The sequence below is a fragment of the Sciurus carolinensis genome, chromosome 6, assembly GCF_902686445.1.
Source record: "Sciurus carolinensis chromosome 6, mSciCar1.2, whole genome shotgun sequence".
In the NCBI taxonomy this organism is placed as follows: domain Eukaryota; kingdom Metazoa; phylum Chordata; class Mammalia; order Rodentia; family Sciuridae; genus Sciurus; species Sciurus carolinensis.
The window spans coordinates 87,331,506-87,356,138 of NC_062218.1; the positions used below are offsets into that span (position 1 = coordinate 87,331,506).

Genomic DNA, 24,633 nt, shown 5'->3' on the forward strand with positions numbered 1-24,633 from the left:
TACTTTTGGTAATTTAACTATAACATGATATGGAGCGATTTCTTTCTAGTTATGTCTAATTGAAGTTCTCCTGCACCTGGATGCCCATATCTTTCCCATGATTTGGAAATTTTTCTGCTATCATTTCACTTAATAGGTTTTCTATGCCATTTGCCTGTACCTCTGCTCTTTTGTGTACACCTATGATTCACATATTTGGTCTCTTAATCATATCCCAAAGGTCTTGCATTTTTTGTTCATTCTTATTACTGTCTGAATAATTCATTAACCTTGTCTTTAAGCTCTGATATTCTTTCACGTGACATACTCTATTGGTGAGTTTCTAAACTGTTTTTTGATTTTTAGGCTTTTAATTTTCAATATTTGTTTAGTTCTTTTTCAGCATCAGTATCTCTCTACCAAATTGTTCTTTCATATCTTGCATGGTCTTTCTTAATTTTTATTTGTACCCTCTTTGAATTGATCATTTTTAGTAACTACTTTTGAGTTTTTTGATGTTTCATCCACTTCAGTATCTTTGGAATCAGTTCTAAGAAAATTTGAACTTTTGGAGTTATCAATGTCTTGGTTTTTCATTTTTTAAATATTTCTATATTGAGTTTTGTGCATCTGTTGTGACATGTCTCTTCCACTTTTATGTGAGAGGTTTCTTAGGGAATAGTTTTCTTTTGACAATATGCCTTGGGCTATCAATTTGTTGTGTAGTGTTAAATTTAATTCCAAGTGACCTTTGTAGTACAGTATCCCTGGGCCTTCTCTGACCATGACAGTTCAATTTTAACACAGTTCATACAGTGTCAAAGTCAGAGGAACCTTTCCTCTGTAGGTACTGACAGTGTGTAGTAGGCAGTTGTGTTATAAACAGAAGAGTATATGGGGTGGTTACTCCTCCAGTCTGTCTACAATGTGCTGTCTGCAAGGGTATGGGAATGACCTATGTTGAGGTTCCTTGTAGGTGCATTTTCACTCCATTGCTATGGGAGCATGCGCCCAGCAGTGGAAATTTGGACACCCCCTAAATGTGACTACTTGGGGCTGGGTCATTGGTTGGGGAATTTTTGTCTTGTGTGTCCTTAAAGTTGAAGTTATCTACCAAGGTTTGACTGGGTCTAGGTCATGGCTGAAGTAAAGTGCAATTTCTCTTAACAGTGTGAAGGGTATAGGTCTGCAGTAGAATTCCCACCCAATCTGCTTGAGGTGCTAGGATCAAAGATCACCACCCCACTCAGAGGGAAAAAAACAAACAATAAAACCACAACGTAGAATCAAATCACATATAGGAATACGGTAACAATCAATTTTAAAACTACAAGAACTACCTTAACAGTAACTGTAGAAAAAAGGTAAAAATATTACAGAATAACAAGTTAATAATTAAAATTATTTTTGATAAAAGGGGAAAATGACAAAGTAGACTAGAGAGATTTAAAAATATTTTATTAAAGTATGACATAAAGAATAAAACTAAGAAAAAATAATGAAAAATAACAATAATATAATAGATGGTAGAATCAATGGAGGAAACAGAAAAAGAATGAAAGAAAAAAGAAGTGTCAAAAATTTATCCTATCTGAGATGTTTGGTTTGGAGACACTTCTTTCCAAGCATGCATATGCTAGTTCCAGAGGCCCTTTAGTCTGCATGCCCAGGGATGGGGTCAATGTCTAGGCCACAGTAAGCATTTCTCCCCAGGCAAGCCAATATTAAAGATCACAGATTTTAGTCTGGACACTGGAACACAGTCAATATCTGTTAGGTATGTCAGCTGTACCGGGTAGGCCTACATTCAACTCTGCAGACCTAAGTATATGCCCTTTGGGGCTTGGTCAACATCCAAACCAAAGAAAGATGTTCTGATTTTTGGCATTATGAGTGTGGCACAGGACAGGCATATATTCAGTCCCACAGACTTCAGCATGTGCAAAGGAGGCATGGCAAATGCCTTCACGATGCCTCAGGGTGTGTGGGGGAGGAGTCAAAAACTGTGTTCTGCACAGGAGGGAGGCACACAAACTACACAGTTAGCCACTCTCATCCCAATGCCCTAACTTAGGTCCTTGCCACACCATCTGATACTGGTCTTCCTCCTCATGACAGAGGGAAGGGCCATCAACGGTTGTATCTTCCACCTTTTGTCCCAGCCTAGGTTCTTCTGCCACAACTACTTCATGTGGCCTTCTCCTACCCAGTCACTGTGATGGGCTATACACAGAAACCCCAAATTATGATATTTCCAAGTTTTCTGCTCCCAGGAGCAATCTGGTTCCTAACAATTGGACCCCTCTCAAGATGGCTTCTGGTTATAGCAATGAGAATTTGCTATGATATTAACTTTCTCCTCCAAAACAGCAGACATGTTCAGACCAAATCCCTGAATTTAAAGCTTGCATAAACCATGGATTTCTCTGACAATTCAGAAGGTTTGTCTCGTCTGTAGCTAGTATTGGGGCAAAATGCACTTCCTACCTATCTTATGCTTGTGGTGCTGACTCTGTTTCCTTTCTAGTACTTCACACTGCTTAGATATCCCATCACTCCTCTACTGGCCCTTAGAATTTTCCTCCATTTCTTTCCTAGGAAAGTAGTTTCTCCTTTGCATCCTGGTTCTTATCCCTCAGTCACCCAAAGGGAACTTTTATTTCATTTTGTCTTTTTTCTCACCTGCCCTTTTTTGTTTGTTTGTTTGTTTCAGTGGTAGGGAGCTGAGGAAGAAACACAGGGCCTCACACATGCTAGGCAAATTCTTTTCCACAGAGCTGTATCCATGGCATTCATATCAAAAGTTTATGTCTTCCAAATATGAAAAGTTTTAATAAGAATTTCATACCTTTGTTTGTTAACACATCAATTCTAAACAGGGGATAAAATCTGAAATTTGGATTTTTCTCTGTGACAAAACATATTAAAAATACACATCACTCAAAACAGAAAATAAATATTTTAATGTATTGTTACATTCATTTCCATTAGAATATATTTATGGAACTTACACCTATACCATTTTTAATTGGCTATTCCTTCTATTTACATGTAGTTATTCACCTCTCAGAGGTTAGCAATTTAGGAATAATTATTAAAATAATAATTTACTTACATATTGGTTTTCCCCAAGTGCAGAATTAAATATCAGAAACTACATTTATAATCATATTTGTTGACACTTTATATTTTACTTTCCTATACTAACATTAGGGAATCCTTGAATTTTACAATGCAATGTTAGAATCTTCAAGTATTAAAAGTTCATTAGAGTAAAATTGAACCTCAAGTCATTATATGGTATAATAACCAAGGCACATCATTTTACATAGTTATGTAATTGCAATATTATTATGTACATAAATGTCCTGTGTAAATCTTAATTTGGTTTTTGATATCAATTAGCTAAAAAAATTATTCATTTAGCAAAATAAAGTTTTATTTGAGAAAATTGTCATATTTAAGTTAAATACATTTTAAGTACTATGTGTAAATTTTTAGTATTTGGCAAGGAAAATTTATTCTTATCCCTTTTTAAAATTTATTCTACACACATTTTTGGTAATAGCTTCTATTTTCTATTACAGGGAGAATCTTGCCCTGGGTTATATAGTACAGTGGGTTATAATTATTTGTGTAACTTTTACCAATTAAAGAAACTTAGCTTTCATGATTTCCTTTTATTTATCTATAAAATAAGGGCAATGTATTACATATATTACCCTGTAAGTCTCTTCCAGTTCCAAAATACAAGAGTAAAGAGCCAAATTATATAAATTTGTACATTTATAAAAATGTACCTCTTAAAATGATCTCAAAATAGCATTGTAAAATATACGAGTTTCTATGTTGCAAAACTGTCTACCATAATTTGCTTTCTCTAGGATCTTACTCAGTTCTAAAATATACTTACATTATTAAGACTCCTGAGAATATGTTGAAATAATGTCAAACCAAGATGTTGTAAATATTGTTGGGAATGATTATTTAATTTTTTGGTTAACACAGACATAATCCTCATTATGAAATAAAAAAATAAAAAAAAATCATTGTTTTTAACTGACTATGTAAATATACCTGGAATTGATTAAAAGTCTTAGCTTTGAGGAAAATTCCTTTTAAATATGTTTAATTTCAGTGAAAAAGCAGAGGATCTTGAGTAAGAACTACTTTGGGTATAAATAACATATAAATAGGTATATTTTAATTTTAGGTTTAAGGAAGAGGTCCTACACAATGGTATGCTCTCTCTTCAGGTCTCCTTCCATAAGTGTGGTATCCTAAGATCACCAGTAGAGTTAATTATCAAAAAATTCTTAACACTGGTCAAATTATACTAGTAGCAACACTATAATAGCACCACTGCTAGAACAAGAGAACCAGGAGGGAAGAATAAGTGGAAATGCAACGGAAAAATCAGGGAAAATCAGATATTGGTAACTTAAAGGACCTTTACAATAATGAAAAGACTGAAAATCAACGCAGGCTCAAAATTCATTAAAATTATTTTTTTCAGTTTTCAAATAAGGAATTTTAATGAGCAATCTAATGCTTATAAGAGGCATTATAATTCAGGCTTACTCACATTTTTACGTAACATGATTTTTCTTATTAGAAATATGGTTTTGTGAGATAATTTATGAAGCACAAACCCCCCGGAAAATTCAAAGGTTGACCCAAATGTAACACAACCTGAGGCAATGTCGAAGTTTATAAAAATATGATTTCTGTGGTTAATTATGGAAAGAACACTTTCAAAATATTTTGAAAGCCCAACATAGTATTTTGTGTTATTATATTCTAAAAAGCATTGAGTATTTCTAATCTCACATAAAGAGTAAGTGGCATTAGAAATTAAATAACACTCAAACAAAGCCTATTTGTTTGATTTAGAGATTGGGGTTCATTCCAATCCAGTGTTTGATTAATTGATGTGCAATAGCTCGGCTTGGTGGTACAAAGAATGCCTGTTGCTTCCCTTTGGTCAGAACATCCACAACCTAAAATACAGCATAATAAAATGCATTAGGATTTCAACACTGTAGCAATTAAATACTAGTTCCTATTTGCAGGTTTATATAATTTAACCAAAATGTGATGAGTAATACAGTAAAGAAAAATAGTAGAAAGTGACAATATCTATTCTCAACATGCAAAATTTAGTACAGCATTTTTAATTGCTTCACTGAATAGTTTTTCAATATTTAGTATTCCAGAACGGCATAGTCCCTTATGAAAATGGAGTCATGAAAAAGCAACTTGTGCTTCATACTGAATTTCAAAGTAAAGTCAATCTTTGGGACTATTTCCCTTCCCTTTTCTAAAATTTCAAAACAATAACTTATTTTCTACCTTTTGGGGTCGATTATGAAATAAAATTAATTTTATGTGGACAAAGAAAGCATTTCAGGTCTACTATTGCAGACTGTCCATTTGTTTTTTACACAAATGCTTTGGGTCATGCAAAACACAGAAAAATAACACATCTCATCATATTATTTAGAGATGTTTTAAAACATTTTTGGAAGTGTATATTTGTTATATACAGTTATGTCCTTTTTGTCCTTCAGTATATTTCAGAATAAATACTTTTCAAAAACTTTAAGCACTTTTACTGATATTTTTTGAGAGATACTTATTTTAATGCTATAAACTAAAATATAAAATGTGTGAGAATAATATTCTTGTTTCTTATCTCTGAGCTAATGTTTTTATACTTTAAATCCAGTGAAAGGTGTTAACATTAATGAGATAGAATCACATCTGAAATCTGAAATGACATGGACTCATCACTACTAGAAGAATCACACAGAATAAGTTAAAATAGGATACATTAGTAAACATATATATTTCCTATATGGAATTATCAATTATATTATAATCCATGCATAATGAGAAAGCATAGTCATTCAACTTGCTGAAAATATGTTTCCTCGCTGCATGCCCAACAAATACTGTCAGGGAACAATCAATAGAAGAAGGAAATTAAATTGAACTTTACCTGTTCTCTAGTGAACCAGCGGGCATCCTCTATTTCATTCTTGTCAACTTTAATTTCTGTAGACACTGCCACAGCTAAACAACCAATCATTAAGGAGGACGGCATTGGCCATGGTTGACAAGAGACATACTGAACATGGCCAACTTTGACTCCACTTTCCTCTTCTACTTCTCTCCGAACAGCATCTTCTATTGTCTCCCCTAATCAAATGGAGCAAAAGAACAAGCTGCTGATGAACACGCCCTGGACATTTTGTGCTCCAAATGGTGCAAACATCTGAAATTCACTTTGGAGAAAAACACAATTCAAAGATTGCTAATACTAGACTAGAAGTAAAATAACACAAACAAAAACAAAAAAAAACTCCATTATTTTTAAAAATATATGTCCACATATTAAATATCAAATTGTCAACAAAAACTTCTCATCTGTTTTCAGTTACATTTTACAAATAATAATATCTAATAAAACTGTCTATCACCTACTGTTGGCTAAGCATTATGCAACATATTATCTCATTTACAGATTATCACTAGATACAAATTATCATTTCATGACTTTTATAAATAGTTCTTTCCTTATTAAAATGTTGAAACATTTTTAAGTTCTCAGTTACTGCAGATAATTTTTTTCATCTCACTATATATTTTAAAAAGCATAAAAGATGAAATTCAATATTTTCTTGACTTCGCTATGATAAAATAAAATGATGCCTATAAATGTTCTTTATATTTCTGAAATTTGTTGGAACTGAGAATTATAACAGAAAAAAAATTTTTAAGTAAAATTTATCTGTAACTTTAGAATATTTTTGCTACATAATTTAGCAAAATATTTTAAAATATAGCTTTCTATTTCAATACATCAATAAATCTACACAAAATTTAAGAACATACTCATCAAAAGCAAATACAGTTTGGATTAGTACAAGATATCTGTAATATCATAATTACAAGAATTTAGTATATAATACATATTTAAGGACTACTAAAATCATAAGAAAAAAGGTTAAGCAACCAAAAAAATAGTCTATAAAAATCTAAAATTAAAAAGAAAATGGATGTGTAATGCATATTTGAAAAAAAAAAATCCTGCACTGGCAGAGAAACAAAATTGTGAACAATGGCATACTATTTCATAGCCCTCAGAATGATGAAAAATCTGAAAATCCTAACTTGGTGAAGATGTGGAATAATGGAACATTTCATTTACTAATGGTAGGAGTAAAAACTGGCAGCAACACTTGGAGAGTAACTTGACAAGGTCTAGAATAAGGTTAAGATGCTCATATATAGCTAGCAATTCTGCTCTACATATATATTCTATGGAACTCTTACAAGTATGCATGAGAAGTATAAAAAAATTCATTGCAGTCTTGTTTATAATAGTAAGAACTTTGAAATCCACAGCAGAAAGGATGAATAAATGGTAGCATATTCATATTTGGAATACTACCCAGCAGTTAAAAATCAAACTACTATCATTGGTAACATAGTGATTAGGAGCAAAGACGCAGAGTCAAACTGCTTTGGTTTGACTCCCTTCCCTATCACTTACTAGTGATCTTGCCTTACTGTCCTTATCTGTAAAACTGTTAGAATATTTACTTTATAAGGATCATATGATTTAATAAACAAAAAGCCTCCAGAACAGAGTCTGGTATTACAGACTATTACAGTTTATCATTATTCTTTAGCAATGTAGATTAATACCAAAAGTTGTGAATAGATATTAATTAATTTATTAACTTATTCCAAAAATCCTTACTGAGCTCCTATGATGTGAGGCATCTGTCTTAATGGTCTGAGACAGAAATGAATAAGACAAAATTTCTATTCTTATGGAACTGACATTCTAGTAAGAGTAGAAAATAAATAGATATACACATATTAGGTGGTGTAAAGCACTTCAGAGAAAAATCAAGCAGGATATTATGGGATTATGAATACAGGGTATGGGGTCCCAGTAATGCATTTAGGGCAATCACTTAGGGTTTGGCATCTCTGAAAAGGTGACAGTTAAGTCTAGTACAGAAGGGAGGCATAAACCATCTAGATAACCTGGTCAAGATCAACATCTGAAATAGCAAATACTGATTTTACAATAAATAAAATTATAATATTAGCAAAAATATAAAATTTGTATCATTTATGTCTAAAATATTGTTAAATCATGTTTAAAATATTTTGAAAAATCCCAGCTTTATACATTGTAATTTATTAGAGATTACATTTCAAATGCTATCTAAAATTTTATTTGGAAATTATAAGTTAAATGAAATTATAAAAATTATTGAGAGAAGGCTTACCAGGTTCAATAAATCCAGCAAGACAAGTAAACATGCCTGGGGGAAATCTTTTCTGCCTGCCTAAAAGACACTTGGTCCCATCTGGATGAATAACTTGCATGATTACTACTGGATCTATTAAAAAAAAAAAAAAAAAAAAGATCAAATACATGAAGGACAGTAAAAAATAATTTAGACTCATTTAGCAAAGTCACTGTTTGGCAGGATAACAAATCTTCTGTAGGAACAAGACTCTTGTCTGTTTATAAGATTACTTCTTTCTGCTTTGACGTGGCTGATTGGTTTCTTAGAAAAATTGTACAGAACACTGTCAGTATGCTAAAGGAAGATTATTTTTGCCCTCCTTTCCCCAATTGTAGTAACTTTTATTTTGTACTTAGGATATTATAATAATATTATTTTTTAATGAGAATGAGTAGGTAATACATGGATGGCATGGGGAAAGTTCAAATTTTACAACAATACAGTAAATTTCCTTCTACTTTACATCCCAATCCTTTACAAATGTTTTTTGAAAGCTAATGTTGCTGTATGATTAGATTTAAGTTATTAAAACAAAATGTAAATAACAATTCCCTTCTGTCGAAGTCATTAATCCAGCAAATTCTTACTAGATCATGATTGAGAACAAGGAATTAAATGTAAAAGGCTCTTGAGCAACAAAAACAGATGTCACTAAGACATGTGTTTTACTCCCTGGAGACTTCCTCAGGAGCTGCTGAGTCTATCTACTCTTTTCTCATGGTTTCAAAGGACTAGGTTATCAGATTTTCAAACCTACAGCAGACACAAAACAATAATTAGAAGGAAAGAAGGTATAGTGGACACTAGCACAGGACGCTCACTCCCTGCTGTATTGCTTTGTATGGTCTCAAACGGGCACCGAATTTTTTTATTTTTTAAATTTCCATAAAAGGAGTTAGATTGGCTGGTTTTTGAAACTATAAATTTCACATTAAATTCAAAATGATTAACAAAGTTAAATGATTAATTATGTATGATGAAAGTAAAACATACGTTCTTTTTCTTTCTTTTTTTTTTTTCATACCAGGGATTGAACCCAGGGGTGCTTTACCACTGAGTCACATCACCAGCTCTTTTAATATTTTTATTTAGGGACAGGGTCTCGCTGAGTTGCTCAGGGCCTCACTAAACTGCCGAGGCTGGCTCTGAACTTGAGATCCTCCTTAGTCTCCCAAGCTGCTGGGATTACAGGTGTGAGCTACTGTGCCAGCTATTTATAGTTTTAATGGTTAAATTAAGCATATTTTAATTAACAGGTAAACCTTTTAACTCCTTGAAGAACTTGTTTTTCCAGAATGCCTAAATTCCCCATGATTCCAGGTGGTTGAAAGTTTACCATAAAACAAATAGCTTACCAACTCTTGGATATGATGTATTATGAACACCTTGAAGACTAGGACAGTCTTCTTTTACACATACTCTCTTGTAGCCACCTTCTTCAATTTTAGTTGCACTTCCACAAGTTGGGCAGAATTTATATCGACTGTGCCAGGCAAGGACAGATCTTGCTTGAGCTACAACTCCTTTTGAAAAAGAAGCACCAATAAAGGATTAATCTATAAAAAATTATTAAAAAATTAATATATAGGTACAATTTTGTTTTCCACATTACTTTGTTGATGTTTTATAGTTGTACATGACAGTGGGATTTATTGTTACACATTTGTGTATACACACAATATAACAATATAATTTGGCAATATTCCAGGTGTAATGTTTTAAGCTATAATAGTTTTCTGAATATCTGTGTGAGATTCAGAAACAGTTTCAGTATTTTTGTTAGGTTAGTATGTTTTTTGTTAACAGTTTTTGTTTCTGTGATGTACATTTTCTTCTCAAGTAAAAGATTTAATTTTCCAGATAACAAATGCAAATTACATTTACCTTTCAACAACAGTAGCAATAAAACTACAAGGAAATTTCCTAACATCAGCATGAATTGTAAGGGAAGTATTAGTAGAAACCCATCTCTACTCTCTTTTTTGGAAATTAAGTCAGTGCTGGTCCGTGGTATTGTGGAACACATCCTACTTTCAACTGGAGACACCAGGTAGTATAAAATACACTGTATTTACAACATTTGGTGTTAATTTTATTTATAGTATGTACACTTTGGCTATAACCTTTTCACTGGCACATCAAAAAGAATTAACATGGTCTGGCCCAATCAAGGCAATAAAATCAGAAACTACATTTCAAATGATCGATGATCTTCCTCTTTTTAAAATACCCTTATTTTTTGGAAGAGGAAACACAGAGAAGTAACTGTGTAAAGTTATACAGCAAGTTAGTAAGGACCTCAGTTTCCTAATAGTAAAGTAATTAAAAAAAAAAGCAATTAGATCATTTTGAACTTAAAATTATACACATAGTTCCAAAGAAAAGTTTTGTTGTTGTTGTTTGTTTTAAAGTCAACAATTTCTTCACAGGTTTAAAGAATAAAACATACAATACCAGCCTTTGAGGAAGTATCCAAGCAGTCTCTAGAAGGGTCACCCACATCATGTAAGGGAAGGTGGATATTGATAAGTGATCCCTTCCTAACCTTCTATTAAATATTCAGTATATCATAATTTGATTTCTGTTCCTTGTATCCAACTGATATTCCTCATCAAATTCATCAATAGCTTCATAATATCAAAACTAAAGACCTTTAAAAAAATCTGTATTTTATTCAAATTCTCAATAGCATTCAACATACTTGAGCTCACCTTTCTTGAAGTAGTCTGCTTTCTTGGTTTCTTCCTACCTTATGACCATACTGTTTTTTATTTCCTTTGATGGCTCTTCTGCTTAAACCTGACCTCTAAATTTAGGGGGATTTAGGTCTCATTCTAAAGTTCTTTTTCTTCCTTACTCTCAATCAGTAATATCAGTAGTTTCTTAGAACTTATACCACCTTTGTGTTGACAACTGTCAAAAAAGCCTCTCTAGTACAGCCCTCTCCTCTGAGTTCCAGATTCTAATATCCTTCTCTAAAATTTAACATGCACAAAAGTAAACTCTTGATTTAGTTCCTCCAAGTCTGTCCTACTTCCCTTGCTCTATCACCCATTATTATTAAGAAATGGCATTACTATATAGGAAATTACTGAAGTCTCCTAGCAGTCATTCATGTTTTCCTTATTATATACCCATACCCAATCCATCAGCAAGTAGTATTAATTTTATCACCAAAATATGTATCTTAAATGTATCTTTTTTTCTCCATTTCTACTGTTAGCTATTCCTTCCTCCGTCCCTGGCTCTTCCACTTTCTTTTTCAGTACTGAGGATTGAACCTAGGGGTCAGTCTATCACTGAACTATCCCGTCCTTTTAATTTTTAAATTTTGAGACAGGGTCTATATTTTGAGTTGTGCAAACTGGCCTTCAAACTGCAATCGTCCTGTCTCAGCCTTCCAAATTGCTGGGATTACAGATGTATGACACCACACCTAGCTACTATTAGCACTTTAATTTGTGCCTGAGTCAAGGCTATCACTATCTCTGTCCCACTTATAATAGTCTCAACCTACAGATAAAGCCCTATTCTTACCTTTAGAATATCTCAAACGCTTCCTTTCTCTCCTTCTCAACTGCCACCGTTCTTATTCAAGCCACTGCAATCTGTTACCTGGGCTACACTCAATCCCCTCTTAACAAGACTCCTAACTTCTACACTTTAGCTATGTATCTAAAATTCATGCTCTACGAAGACTAGCATGAGGTTTTTCTTTAAAACAAAAATACGTCAGGTTACAACATTCAGATGGCATTTAGAAAAAAACACTATTTCTTCTCATGGCATAAAAAATTCCTAGTAACAGAAAATAAAACAAAACAAAACAGTTGAGAACTCTGCCATTAAATTCAGTGTATAGCAGGGGCTCAAGAATTAATCACTGAAGAATGAAATGCAACTATCAGGTATTAAGGTTAATTCTGAGGAAACTAACCAAGTGGAACTTTGGAAGTTTCTAACAAAGATAGCTTAATTTCACACTTACTAGAAAAAGTGTGTCTCCTGGAAATTGTAGATACACTATAACTCCATTTCAGTAATTGCAGATACATTATAACTCCATCTCAGTTCTAAAAACCAGATTATTACCAAAGCAAGCAAATAGTACTCATTTCTTACCAGCTTCTTTTTCTTTCAACTGTAGGAGAGCTGGCATTGGAGGATGAAGAAAATAACAATTTTCGTGTCTTTGCTTAAATTCTTCAGCAGTAATAGGGTCTATACCTAGAGCAAACCAGGCAATCAACCCATCTTCCTCTTCTCTTGGAACTTCTCCAGCATAATTGCGTAGTTTTTTTTTCATTTCAAGTTCTACTCCAAGGAAAATCAAGGTGATCTTCTCAGGCTGAGTCAAGTAATCCTTTATATCAGTATAGTTCAGCTGACAAAGTCTTACTTCTGGCTGCTGGAAACTTTCTTTATTGCCACCTAGAGTAACCAAGGGACTTAAATCTGAGAAAAGGATATAAACTGTGGTGGGATGGCTTTCTTTGGCTAGCAGCCAGTCAGAATTATTTCTTTTTTCACTTTTCCGGTCCAGTAGTGTTCTGCTAAAATAATTTTCACATTCTTCTGCTTCGTTGGTTAGAAACCAAGGCTTCTTTCCACCTTTAGCATTAGCTAATAAGTTGGCTATATGTTTATAACCCCAAAATATAGCAATATCTAATGCAGTCTGTCTTGATTTATTGACAGGTGATCTATCACACCTACAGATGAAAGAAAAAAAATTGGAGAGGAAAAATAAAATAGAAAGTAAATATTTCAACAAAATATTTCTAGATACACATCATAGCCCCTCCATTTAATGATTTTATAGATTATTTCTTTCTTTTGGTATGTAGTTTATTATTAGGAACGTGAAAAGAATCATTTAATAATTATAAGTAATGAAAGATTGAAGATAGTGAATATTTACAATTTATGGATAATTACAACAACCAGTAGTTTTATGTGCAATAAGTATACCAAAATTCTACAGTTATTGGTAGTATATGAGATGTGCATTTTTATTTAGGAGAAAAAAATCACTAATAAATTTGCTTTAATATTGAGCATGAAGAAATAATTTCTCAATAATAAAATTTACAGCTGAGGATTGTTTCTCAGAGGTAAAGGGCTTGCCTGGCACATATGAAGTCTGGTTCAATTCCGAGATCCAGGAAAAAAAAAAGTTTAACAGTTTTTAGTTATAAATTATGCTGATTTGTTGAATAACAAACTGGTCCATGCATTATTTACTAGCTCAGTAATATAAATATGGAAATATGGCTACAAGAAAAGGAACTATATAACACAGAAATTAAATCACAAGTCCTTTCAGGTGGTAGAGCCTAAATGTTTACCCTTTTTCAAGCAGAAATTGAACAACATCTGGGTGACCATTTCTTGCAGCATACATTAAAGCAGTCCAGCCATTTTCAGAAGTTTCATTGAGAAGAGATGGAGAATGACTGAGTATTCCTGTTAACTTGGCAATATCTCCTTCGGCAGCTGAACTGAGAAATTCGGAAATTATTTCCTGTTTTGGACTTCTTTTTATAGAAGACATTTCTTCCTTAAAAATAAGGAAAATAGGGGAAAAATATCATTTGCAATTGCTTTTTGTAGCAACGTATGAACATTATCTGAGTGCTAATGTTAGAATAATAGTAATAGTTTTCAAAGCAATATACTCTTCAAAAGGTAATTAGTAGTCAATTGTTCTCACAGTACACATTTCAAAACTGTTACCAGTGAGAACTGTAATTAAATTCTATATGTCCACAGGAGGGTATACAAAATAATGTATGAAGAGTTTTGGTAATACAGGAGACTTGGGAGGGGTAGCCAGTAACCTTACAAAGAGGAGAAGGTATCTGAGGCAAACCAAGGACTTTATTATAGTGAGGGGACAAGAAATACAATTAAAGTAAACAAAGATAAAAAGAGGTGTTTAACAGATGACAAACAGTAATATCCCATCCTATGGTGTCAGATATAGGTCCTTACCCTCCAAGAAATTATGATCCTATAATTATTCAAAAACTTTCTACATTTCACATATAAATAATTTATCTTGCATGATTAATTTTGCAATCCATTTGATAATGACTTTTATTCATGGTATGAGGTAGGCTAGATCAAGATATTTTGTATCTGAATAGATAATCATATGAATCATCACTATTCTTTTGTTGTTCCCCACCCTCCACCCCCCAGGTATTGAGGACTGAACCCAGGGTGCTTGACTACTGGGCTACATCTCCAGGCTTTTTTATTTTTTGAGACAGGGTCTAAGTTGCTGAGGCTGCCCTTGAACTTGAGATTATCTTGTCTCAGCCTCCCAAGTAGCTAGGACTACAGGAGTGCATCAGCTTAGTAACTCAACTATTCTTGACACTACCATCTTTGTCTCATTGCATTTAAGTATTATCTTGTTACAAATTAGATGACCACGTATTTTTGAATCTATTATTGGACACAAGTTCTGTTGGTCACTATAATATTCTTGAATCACAGAAGCTTTTCAAATCGTTAACTTTATTTTGTCTATCTGATGTTTCAGTGGGGATTAAAAAAAAAGGATTTGCCTCATACTTCTTAATAAATGCCATCTAATTATGAATTATTTGTGGCATGGCACATACTCAGCTATTTTGCATATAAAAATGGTTCATGTTTCAATTGTCCTATCAAATTCTCAAAGTATTTTTTAAGACATTTCTTTTCTATGAAATGCTATTAAAAGTTTTGAAATTATTCAAAGCAATCAGGCACTTAGGCAAAAAAGAATGAAAGGTTATAACACATAACTTTTGAAATATCTCTTAAATTCTCAAACAGCAATCTAGCTGATCAATTTTGTAGTGCAGTATGAAAAAGTTTAGCAAAAAATGGGCTAAAGGTGAACTTTCTTATTTTGTAACTGTTCACAATTCTTGTTTGCCTGTTACTTATAAATCAGTTGAAACTGCTCACAGGAATGGAAACAACCCAATATTTAAGATCTAGTTACAAATTAATCATACCAGAAAATAAGTTTTTCATTTCCTTTGTTTTATCTTAGATTTACCCTTCCATATCTTTCATACTGAAGATGCCTTTAAATATTATGAATAAAAAAAGCTATAACTTTTCAGGACTTTAAGCACTGTTGAATGACTCCTGTAAGTCTCTATTCCAAATTGCTTTCCCCTTAAATTTATTTTCCATTATTTTTTCCCCCAGTGTCTTCAGTGAGGATTAGTTTTATTTCACTTTCCCCTGTTCTAAGGTCATGGTCACTCTCTCATACTCCTCGCAGGCCACCCCAAGGGATTGCAAAATTGACCTCCAAAAATATAGTGTCATTCACTATCACTAATGCAATGCTTATGCATACAGTATTCTCTGGAAAGAGAAAGTGGAAAAAATATACAATTCTCCCCTTAGCTTTCTCAACAGAAAAGTCAACTCAAAATAGTACCATTTCTCATTCCGGAGAAGCACAGAAAATCTGACATCCAGCTCTACTGCTTGATTTACCTTTTCATTTCTTATTGACACGTCCTGTAGAAGGTAAGGATTTAAAGGCAGGATAAAGTGCTGCCCTTGCATTCCAAGAAGAGCATGAACTATTCTGGGAGGTCATTTAAAAGAATCTTAGATTTAAAAGGCCTTAGGATTTTAATCAAACCAACATCCACGTTTACTAATGTGTAACCCGGGTCCCAAGGTCATACGGCTCCAGTGGGACAGAGCTAGACCACATATATGGCTGTATTACTGATATTCCCAACCATTATTTAACGAATTCCAATCCCTGGACACTCAAGAGAGTCAATTAACCAATTAGCAAAACCCCAACACGGCCTCTCCAAACGGAGATAGTTTATTTTCTTGCCACTACCGTGAGATTGCTTCTTAAATGTGAAATCATATCCGAAGTAGCGTTTCTTTTACCCCATCTCAAAACTTGGGCTGGAAGCTCCACCAGCCACAGGGCCGTCAGCACCCCCCGCCCGGTGCCGGGCGCCGCAGCAGCCCGGGCCGAGGCTCCCGCGCAGGCGCCCGCCAACCCAGCGCAAGGTGCGCCACACGACCGAGCGGGGGACCCGGGGAACTGGTCACCGCCTCCAGACGGGATCCTGGGGCCGACTAACTCGCCGCTGCTGCTACTAACCCACGGGTGACCTGAGTAGTGGCAATCAGGATACAGTAGAAGGACTGGGAAAATCCAGCTCTCACTTTCCCCAGCGCCGGAGGCAACCTTCCCGACTTCCGGCGGAGGTCCATGCGCTCGCGCGGCTTAGCGGGAGTTGTAGTTTAAAGGTCACCGCCGTGCGCTCCGCACCGGGGGCGGGGCTCGGGATCCGAGGCGTGCGCGAACCGGGCTGCGGAGTCGGCAGGTGGTCCTTCCTCTCCTACCCAGGTGTGGAGAGCCCGGAGCGGGCTGCCTGAAGACCGTGTAGGTCTGAGGTTTGTTTTCCAGTGTTTCCCAGCCAACTCCCCAACTTTCCCTCAGCCAATACGGATCAGTGCATTTGAATTTTCAAAGCATTCTGCGTGTTATCTAAACCTGGAATGTTGACCGAACCAAGTTACTTAGGTATTGGCTGCTGTAAAACCTCAGTTCACCTCCTGTGGAAAATGATACCGAGTTCTAATGGCTATCGCGTTTAGTAGTCCTGTAAAAAGTATGTATCAGACTCCCACAGTACCTCCTTGGATTGTAAGGTCTACCTAGAATAATGCATGTAAAGCTTTTAGGAAAGTGACAAGTATAGAGCCGGCACCCACTTTACCATTATTGTTGCTGTTATTTATGTCTTTCATTTTCTGTGCTTTCATGCTGCCAAACTACAAAAGTTTTGTTCGTTTGAGATTACAGAGCTGGGTACTCCCAGACCAGTGATTTTTCTTTGTCCATCAGTCACAGCTATATGGGTCTTTTAAGATTGATTATTGTTTCCTATCCGAATATTACTCGGTGGAATCTCCTTCTTCCCACAGGAAAGCCACATATACCCGATGATATGGTGCTTTTCCTAACTGTTCTGTCCTTTTCTGAGTAGTAATCTTCAATCTTTAATGATTTCAGTGACCATATAGGAGATCAGAAATACTACTTAGTTATCTCACTCCCTGGAATACCCAATTTTGTATTCAGTGCATTAGATAAATTAGCGTAATGAACCCTCATGAATTAATAATTAGTAATCTAGCATCGACAATTAATATACAGTTCTTCCAGCCCTTTGGATTCTTTTGAAAAAAATTCCATACACTTAATTATTTCATTGATAAATATTTAAGGATAAGCTTCTTGGAATTATGAATATATCTAAAGAATAAGAACTTTAAAATATTGCAGTATCTTTAGTATTACTAAAATTTTAACAAAAATTCTGTAATATGGAAGATATTCAATATCACATTTAATCAATTACATCATAAATTTTGTTTACTGTTATTCTCAAATCAGGACCTAAATTAGGTCTCCACATTACATTTCATGTTTTTAAGATTGTAGAATCCTCTCATTTTTTTTTTTTTCTGGCAGCTTATTTATTGAATAACAATGAACTGTAGAATTTCCCACATTCTGAATTTTTTAGGTTGTATTTCCATATATCCTTTTTCCCTGTATTATTGCCTTACATTAATAGGTGTACAATGTATGGTTGTGTTTTTTTTTTTTTTTTGTCCTGCTGTAACTGATCATTGGTTTCAAATGTTGTCAGTCTCATAAAATTTATGATGAATATCCAAATTTTTCTATCAGCTTTTGAGTCAATGGTTTTAATAGCCATTGATGATTATTTCATTAGGTGTTACAAAATGGTGATATTCTAATTTGATCATTCACTCTACAGTTAGGAACCAAAATTAGTTTATAATAAACTTTTTTTTCTCATTAAGTATATGCACAGTTATGAGAGGTAGGATAAATAAGTGATTTTCTCCTTTATTTTCTGGTTTTCTGAATAGTTCTTTAATATCCTTCAAGTTTTGAAGTTTATTTATGAACTCATGGTTGTTAATATTTTGTATTTATTTCATTGAAGACATTGTTATTTAAAAATATGTTGGTATAATATTTATTATTTTGATATGTAAATTATTTAGCCAGGCAGAACCTCCTCAAGTGGACCCTGAGTTCTTTCAACCAGACTCCTGTAGTGTTTGATAATTTACTTCCTTTTGGCAATGAGAAAATGCTTAGACTCTTCTGGTAGATACTCTGTTCCAAGTCTGGAATCAACCATTCCTCTATGGAGTTTTGGTTCCTTTTAGTGAGACAATGGTGCTTGAACACCATCCTTTGTTCTGGGGTGCTTATTGCTGATGGATTATTGTATACCTGTCTGCATGTAACCCTTGTCTAGGCAAATTGAACAGGTACAGATCCTTTCCAAATAGCAGTTTACATTCTAAAGGCAGTAATGGTGCCAACATAGAAGTTAATGAAATAACTGTATTAATTTTATTACTTTGCCATTTAGAAACCTAAAAGCTTTAACTTAAAAGTTGAAATTCTTTAGCATGAAATACTCTCCTTAAATGGCTCAAACATATTTTAGGCATATTTTTAGAAATCTTATAAACAATCTCTGATATAGCCAAACTGGCCTATACGCTGACTTGAGATACCTCATGCTTTCTTGCCTTGCCACTTATGCTTATGCTACTTTTCCTAATGTAAGTGCTTCCTTTTGTTCAAATCCTACCCGGTTCTCAAAGCCCAGCTGAAGTACCTTTTCCATTAGATTATCTAGATCGTTTCTGTTCATAGTGTTATCAGTTTTCCACCAATATTTTGTTGCTCTTACCACCTCAGTGTATGTTGCCCATTTTTCCAACTGCTATATCTGTAATTTTTTTTTATTTAAACCTGAGGGCTTTTCCTTGTCACCAGATCACACTGCCCTCCTGGCTCAGCAGATCAACAGAGTCAGATAATAAATACTGCTTGAGAGAAATACTCAACCAATGACTGACATGACTTAACATGGTATATAAATAACTCAGCTTTTTCACCCCTTCTCTCAGAGGAACATGTTCTACACTGTTTTTTTGATTTCCTGGGTGGGAGTAGGTTCTCTTCATCTATAGTAGACTTGATTAATAACCAACTCTTTTTTGGCTCTCTCCCCTTGCCTATTTCCCTACCATTCCTTCCCGTCCTTACTCCTCTACCTTTGTTTCCTCCTAGATGACCAATTACATGTGCATCCTTATCTCAGGATCTGCTTCTGGGGAACATAAATGAAGATAAGGATTTTTTTTTCCTTTTTTCAATTCATAACCTCTATTATGAGTAGTTAGCCTTCCCTGCATGGCTTGGGAGGATCATTAACCATCATTAAGTAAATAAGTCCCTATTATCAGTTATTCTGGAACACATTATATTCTGTTGCCTTTATAAGAACAGTGTAATTGCAAATCAATGCATGAAATTTGGATTGATTGCCCTTGAAGCAAATAATTTGTAGTTCAAACTTTAAACCAGTTTTTTTTTTTCTCTCTGCCCATAGAATCTCTTCACAAAATGGCTTGTCCATCACTGTTACCAGCCCTCTTAAGATCACATGGACCTCTTGTGCTTTAGTTTTGGCTGGTATAGAAAGTTATTTGCTACCTTTTTTGAGTGCTCTGCAAATGAATGTTGGTATAACATAGATTATTTCTTAAGACAGATAGATACATATCAACTGTATCCTGCAAATTTAGTGAAAATACGTCTGGTCATTTTTCTCTCAGATGGAAATGTAATGTTATGAGCAATATATAAATAAAAGTTTATGTAGGTAATTTTATTTGGTATTAAACTTATGATCTGGAGATGTGCCTTATTCTTGCCACACTAACATTTCCGGTAATTTTGCCTTTTTCTTTTGACAGGTTATCATTTCTTTCAGTATAGAGAGGCTGATTTTTAAAAACCTTATACAGTAATAGTTGATTTCCTTCCACATATAATGCATCTGATAAAAGTTGGTGGAGGATAGTGAAGACATATCTGGGAACTGTGCTTACACCATACCATTTAGAGTTGAATTCAATAAAAGTGAGGGTATCTTGAACTCTGCATGTATATGGCCTTTTCTATGAAGTAGTTTCAAAAGTAACTATATATAGAGGAGTTTACATATGATATATATCTATTGTGCATTCTTGACACCAAATTTTTTCTGGTCTTGGGATTTTTGGTCTAGTTATTTCGTCCTTTTAAAATATTCTTCCCCTAGCTGGGTGTGATGTAATCCAGAAACTTGGGAGACTGAGGAAGGAGGATTTCAAGTTCTAAGCCAGCCTTGGCAACCTAGTTAGGTATTCTCAAACATAAAATAAAAAAGTAGAGTTGCCCTGGATTCAGTCTCAAGTAATGGAAAGCAATAACAGCAGCAACAACAGCAGCCAAGAAATAATGCTTCCCCCAGATTTTCTAACTAGGCTTTTCTTGTCTTTCATATATCAGCTCAACAGTTCTATCTTTAGGGAGCTCCCCTGATCACAGTAGCTCTTCTACTGATATTTTCTTATTTTTGGAATTCATATTTTTATATTTATTGGTTTGATCTTTATTGTGTTTTTCTATTAGAATGCAAACTGCTCAGTGATAAGGTTCTTATTTTTCTTACTTATTGCTGTTTCTCAAATACCTAGATTTTTTATTTGGCATATCACAAACATTTGGTGAATATTTGTTGATGTTAAACAAATGGTTGTTTTTATGTTATGTCAAATATGTTTTTTGACATTGCTATCATATCTTCTCAAATAAAATTAAGCAGAAATTAACTTTCTGTGGTTGTTTATGGAATTTAGGTAGGGAAATAAGTCTGGTTGCGCTCCTCAAGGATCTCCTTCTCTAATGAATTAAAATAGGTGATAAACAATTACATATATTATGGTAAAGCTGAAGTGGACAGCCTATCGGGAGTGCCCAGTGTAGGCTCTCAGAATAGGAAAAGAAAAACATATAATAGATAAAGTGCTTATCCATTTATTTTTCTTCTTCCTTGGATCTTCTGGGAAGAGAATATTGTTCCTTGCAGCTGGGTGTGGCCTTGTGACTATTTGTAGCCAATACACTATGAACCGAAGAGACGGTGTTTTGGTTAATGCCACTGAGGACAGGACAGCCTACAGCCAGGTAGCTCTTACCCTGTTATGGTGATCTGGAAGCATATGTTAAGATAAAGGCACAAGAAGATAGGACTGGCATTCACCCTTGGGAACACTGTCATGGAAAATTGCCAGATCTTCAATGGATTTTGTATGAGCAAAAAAATTAACCTTTGTGCTGTAAGCCATTGAGATTTTAGGGTCAAGTTGCTTCCTCAGTTTATTCTGAGTAATACAGAAGACAATGAGAAAATAACCTCTGAACTGAGTTTTAAAGGATCAGGAACAATGATAGAATAAAATCTGCTTGTCATAGGCTTTTCCTTTCTTGTCTTGAACCAGGTCCCTTAAAAGACTAGGGACAAACTTAGAGATAAAAATAGGTTAATATTCCACATGCTGAGGAGGGTAGTGCCACAGTCTACTAAGTGTCTGAAACGTCAGAAACACACCATAAAACGCTGACATTCAAGAACCCTGGTAAGCTGAGTGCTGACATAGCTCTATAAATAGTCCCCAGTTTGTCTGTTTTAAGGCCTGTTGTGTTTACTGTTTTTGCAACTATATTTCCCCTTACTGAAAATGATAGCATATAACAGCAGTTGGCAGAGATGACCGAAATAAAACATTTTGCCTTTTGTGATGGGTACCTTGTGAAATGACTTTAATCTTTTTATGATTTTTATACAAAACCAGTTTTATTAACTTCAGTGACAATTTCATCTAATGATTTTCAAAAACAATTTCCAGAGCTTTTTACTCTTGTAAGTATATGGAAATGACTCTATTTTTCATGCAAACATCAATTTAGTTTATGTATTTAGTTCCCAAACTGTAGTTTATTCTTATTTACAAATCATCTCTCCCTTTTTTCTGTATAAGTTGTGTTTTGTGAAGCAACAACCATGAAGTGAGGAGGAGTCCGTCAGATCATAGGCAGAATTAACATTACTTGAAAAAGCAGCATTTTTTCTGTATACTCAAGTTAATTGATGCAGTAATTTAATCACTGAGCTGCTGTTCACACTTCATGTTTAAGTCACTTAAACTTGAATTTTTTCTTTTTTAGAATGTCTAGGTTGATGAGCATTTAAATGGATTTGTAGCATTTAAAAAATGTCCTCAAAACTGATTGCAGCATGACATCCATCAGATTCTGTATTCAGTTTTAGTTTATTTTGAAGCTTTCAGATGAAAAAAAATCCAAATTTAATATTCTGCAACAGGTTTTTCCATCACCATGCCAAAGCCCAGAGGAATGCGATGTATTTTTTGAGTTTTAGTCTTCCATTTTTTCCTTAGGTTATTTTTGACCCTAGATACTTTTTCCTTTAAATTTGACGGAGCTGTGATCATGGCTCTGACCTCTAGCCTTGAAAGAAGACGAGTTATGCCTCTCAGGAGCGATGCCTCAGGCACTTTGCAAGTCGGCTGGCAGGGATTATTTCCCAGTCTGTGAAGCAATGACCTTCTACAGAGAGTGAATGTCTGCAGTGCACGTAAATTCTTTCAGCCATGATTGAGAGCCTTAGGTTTGTTACCTGCTCTATGAATCAGAGTCCATTCTTTCTCTATGGAGGACGGGTAATTTAATGCTGTATTTAAAGCCACATGTTATGTGCTCACATGTCAGTTAATTTACTGTTGGAGGTGAATATATTCTGTTTTTGAGCCTGATTTAAGGTTAGTTCAGAAGTAAATCTGAAAATTTGGAATAAAAAACTAGCATGACTTTACTGTGATTAGAGGGCACCTTACCTGTTATTTCTAAACAAAGTGCCCTGTCAGTATTCTTTTAGTATTCTTTTAGCCATCCCGACTTGTCTAGTTTTAGTATCCCAGAGAGGATTTCTCTTGCCTCCTCAGCTTTCATTACAACAATAATATGTTGCTGATTGCTATGATATTTTTGGAATACATTAAAAAGAGGAATGAAATTTAGAATGATTAATAAATACTTTTTGAATTTGTAGGATACCTTTCTGTTTTTATTCTCTGAACAGAACTGTCAATTTGAATTCAGTTTATTTTTAGAGATTTGAAAAATTATGAGAATATTCTTTTTTAGTTAGTCCAAAAAGCACTATACATTTTTAAGATAAAAAACTGATACTTTTTTTAAGATAAAAAAACATTTTCCATATTATGTGCTGGTGACTTCATAAGTTGGTGTTAAAAATATCTTATAAATTCATAAGTTGGTGTTAAAAATACCTTATAAATATACTTTAAGTCCTTGTGAAAAATCCTTTAGAATTCACTGTTTAGCTAGTTTCAACATAAATCTGACAGAATTGTGGGAAAACTAGAGGGACTTAAATGAGGATATGTGTTACTGAAGGCCCTAAGAACTACATGGAAAGCCAGGAAAAGGAAATGTTAGGAAATGCCAGTAGGTGTATTTCATATAATATTTCATTTTATCCTAGTTAAAATGTTGTCTGTGTGGGTGAAAATATTTTCAATTTAAATCACATGGAGCTTTTCTGGCAAAAGGACTACCAATATAATACTTCTTATATAGGATCAGGCACTTTGATGTGAAATAAAATTTGAAAAATGATTCATTTTGAATTCATGCATTCAAAAATGGATAAGGGTTCTTAAAATGTTGGCAAATAGTACTTGATGAACGACTTCATCGAAGTTCTATTACCAAATCTTTTTTCCTTTTCTAGGATTTGAACCTAATGGAGATAGTTGTTGAAAATGTGTCTAATTTGTTAAATCCAACTATTGAAATTTCAGTGGAGAAGGCATAACTTAGTACTGAAGTTTTATCTCATCATTCATTTTTGCTCTGTTTCTTGTTTTCTTAGCAAAGGAAATTTGATATATTTGAACATAGTTAAAAATATCTGGTCTGTGGAGTCTGACAAAACATAGGAGGGAAGCAGAAAGAAAATGGTCTTTTTTCGTTTGGTATTATGACGACCTGGGATGATTGGATGTTGATTGTAGTGTTTTATCGGCCAATAGCCTTCACTCTCACCTTTGATTTCCCCTCCCTCCTACTCGCCCATCTTCTGTGATCAATATTTTAATTTGACCTGTACGAGAAAAAAATCCCAGAACCAGGAGAGTAATTACTTTTTTCGTTTAAAATCAGCATCATGAAATTGGAATATAATTTAATCAGTGAGTTTTAATGATCTCAAATAGGATAATAGTACATTATAACTTGATTTGTAAGCCTGCTTTTGGAAGGGTATATAAATTATTTTTT

General features: G+C 34.1%; 1 protein-coding gene across 7 annotated transcripts; it reads right to left on the reverse strand.

Annotated features, from left to right (window-relative positions):
• Positions 1-2,919: 2,919 nt before the first annotated feature.
• On the reverse strand, positions 2,920-16,570 carry Nudt12 (nudix hydrolase 12). Of its 7 annotated transcripts, none has more exons than XM_047556616.1 (8): positions 16,239-16,548; positions 15,822-15,915; positions 13,661-13,872; positions 12,435-13,024; positions 9,668-9,835; positions 8,289-8,402; positions 5,981-6,180; positions 2,920-4,979 (listed from the first exon to the last, which is right to left on the reverse strand). In XM_047556616.1, exons 1-8 carry the CDS (start codon positions 16,241-16,243, stop codon positions 4,869-4,871), a joined length of 1,494 nt encoding a protein of 497 aa, XP_047412572.1. In that variant the 5' UTR covers positions 16,244-16,548; the 3' UTR covers positions 2,920-4,868. The 7 variants fall into 7 exon arrangements, with proteins under 7 accessions (XP_047412572.1, XP_047412573.1, XP_047412579.1 ...); XM_047556617.1 differs by having other exon boundaries at positions 16,459-16,505; XM_047556623.1 differs by lacking the exon at positions 15,822-15,915 and having other exon boundaries at positions 13,661-13,868; positions 16,459-16,570.
• Between the last annotated feature and the right edge of the window lie 8,063 nt (positions 16,571-24,633).

Coding starts and splice junctions, on each gene's coding strand:
- Nudt12 (XM_047556616.1), bottom strand. Junction 9,836..12,434: donor GTTGAAAGAAAAAGAAGCTG/GTAAGAAATGAG, acceptor CTTTTTCAAAAG/GAGTTGTAGCTCAAGCAAGA. Junction 4,980..5,980: donor GCTGGTTCACTAGAGAACAG/GTAAAGTTCAAT, acceptor GCTGTATTTTAG/GTTGTGGATGTTCTGACCAA.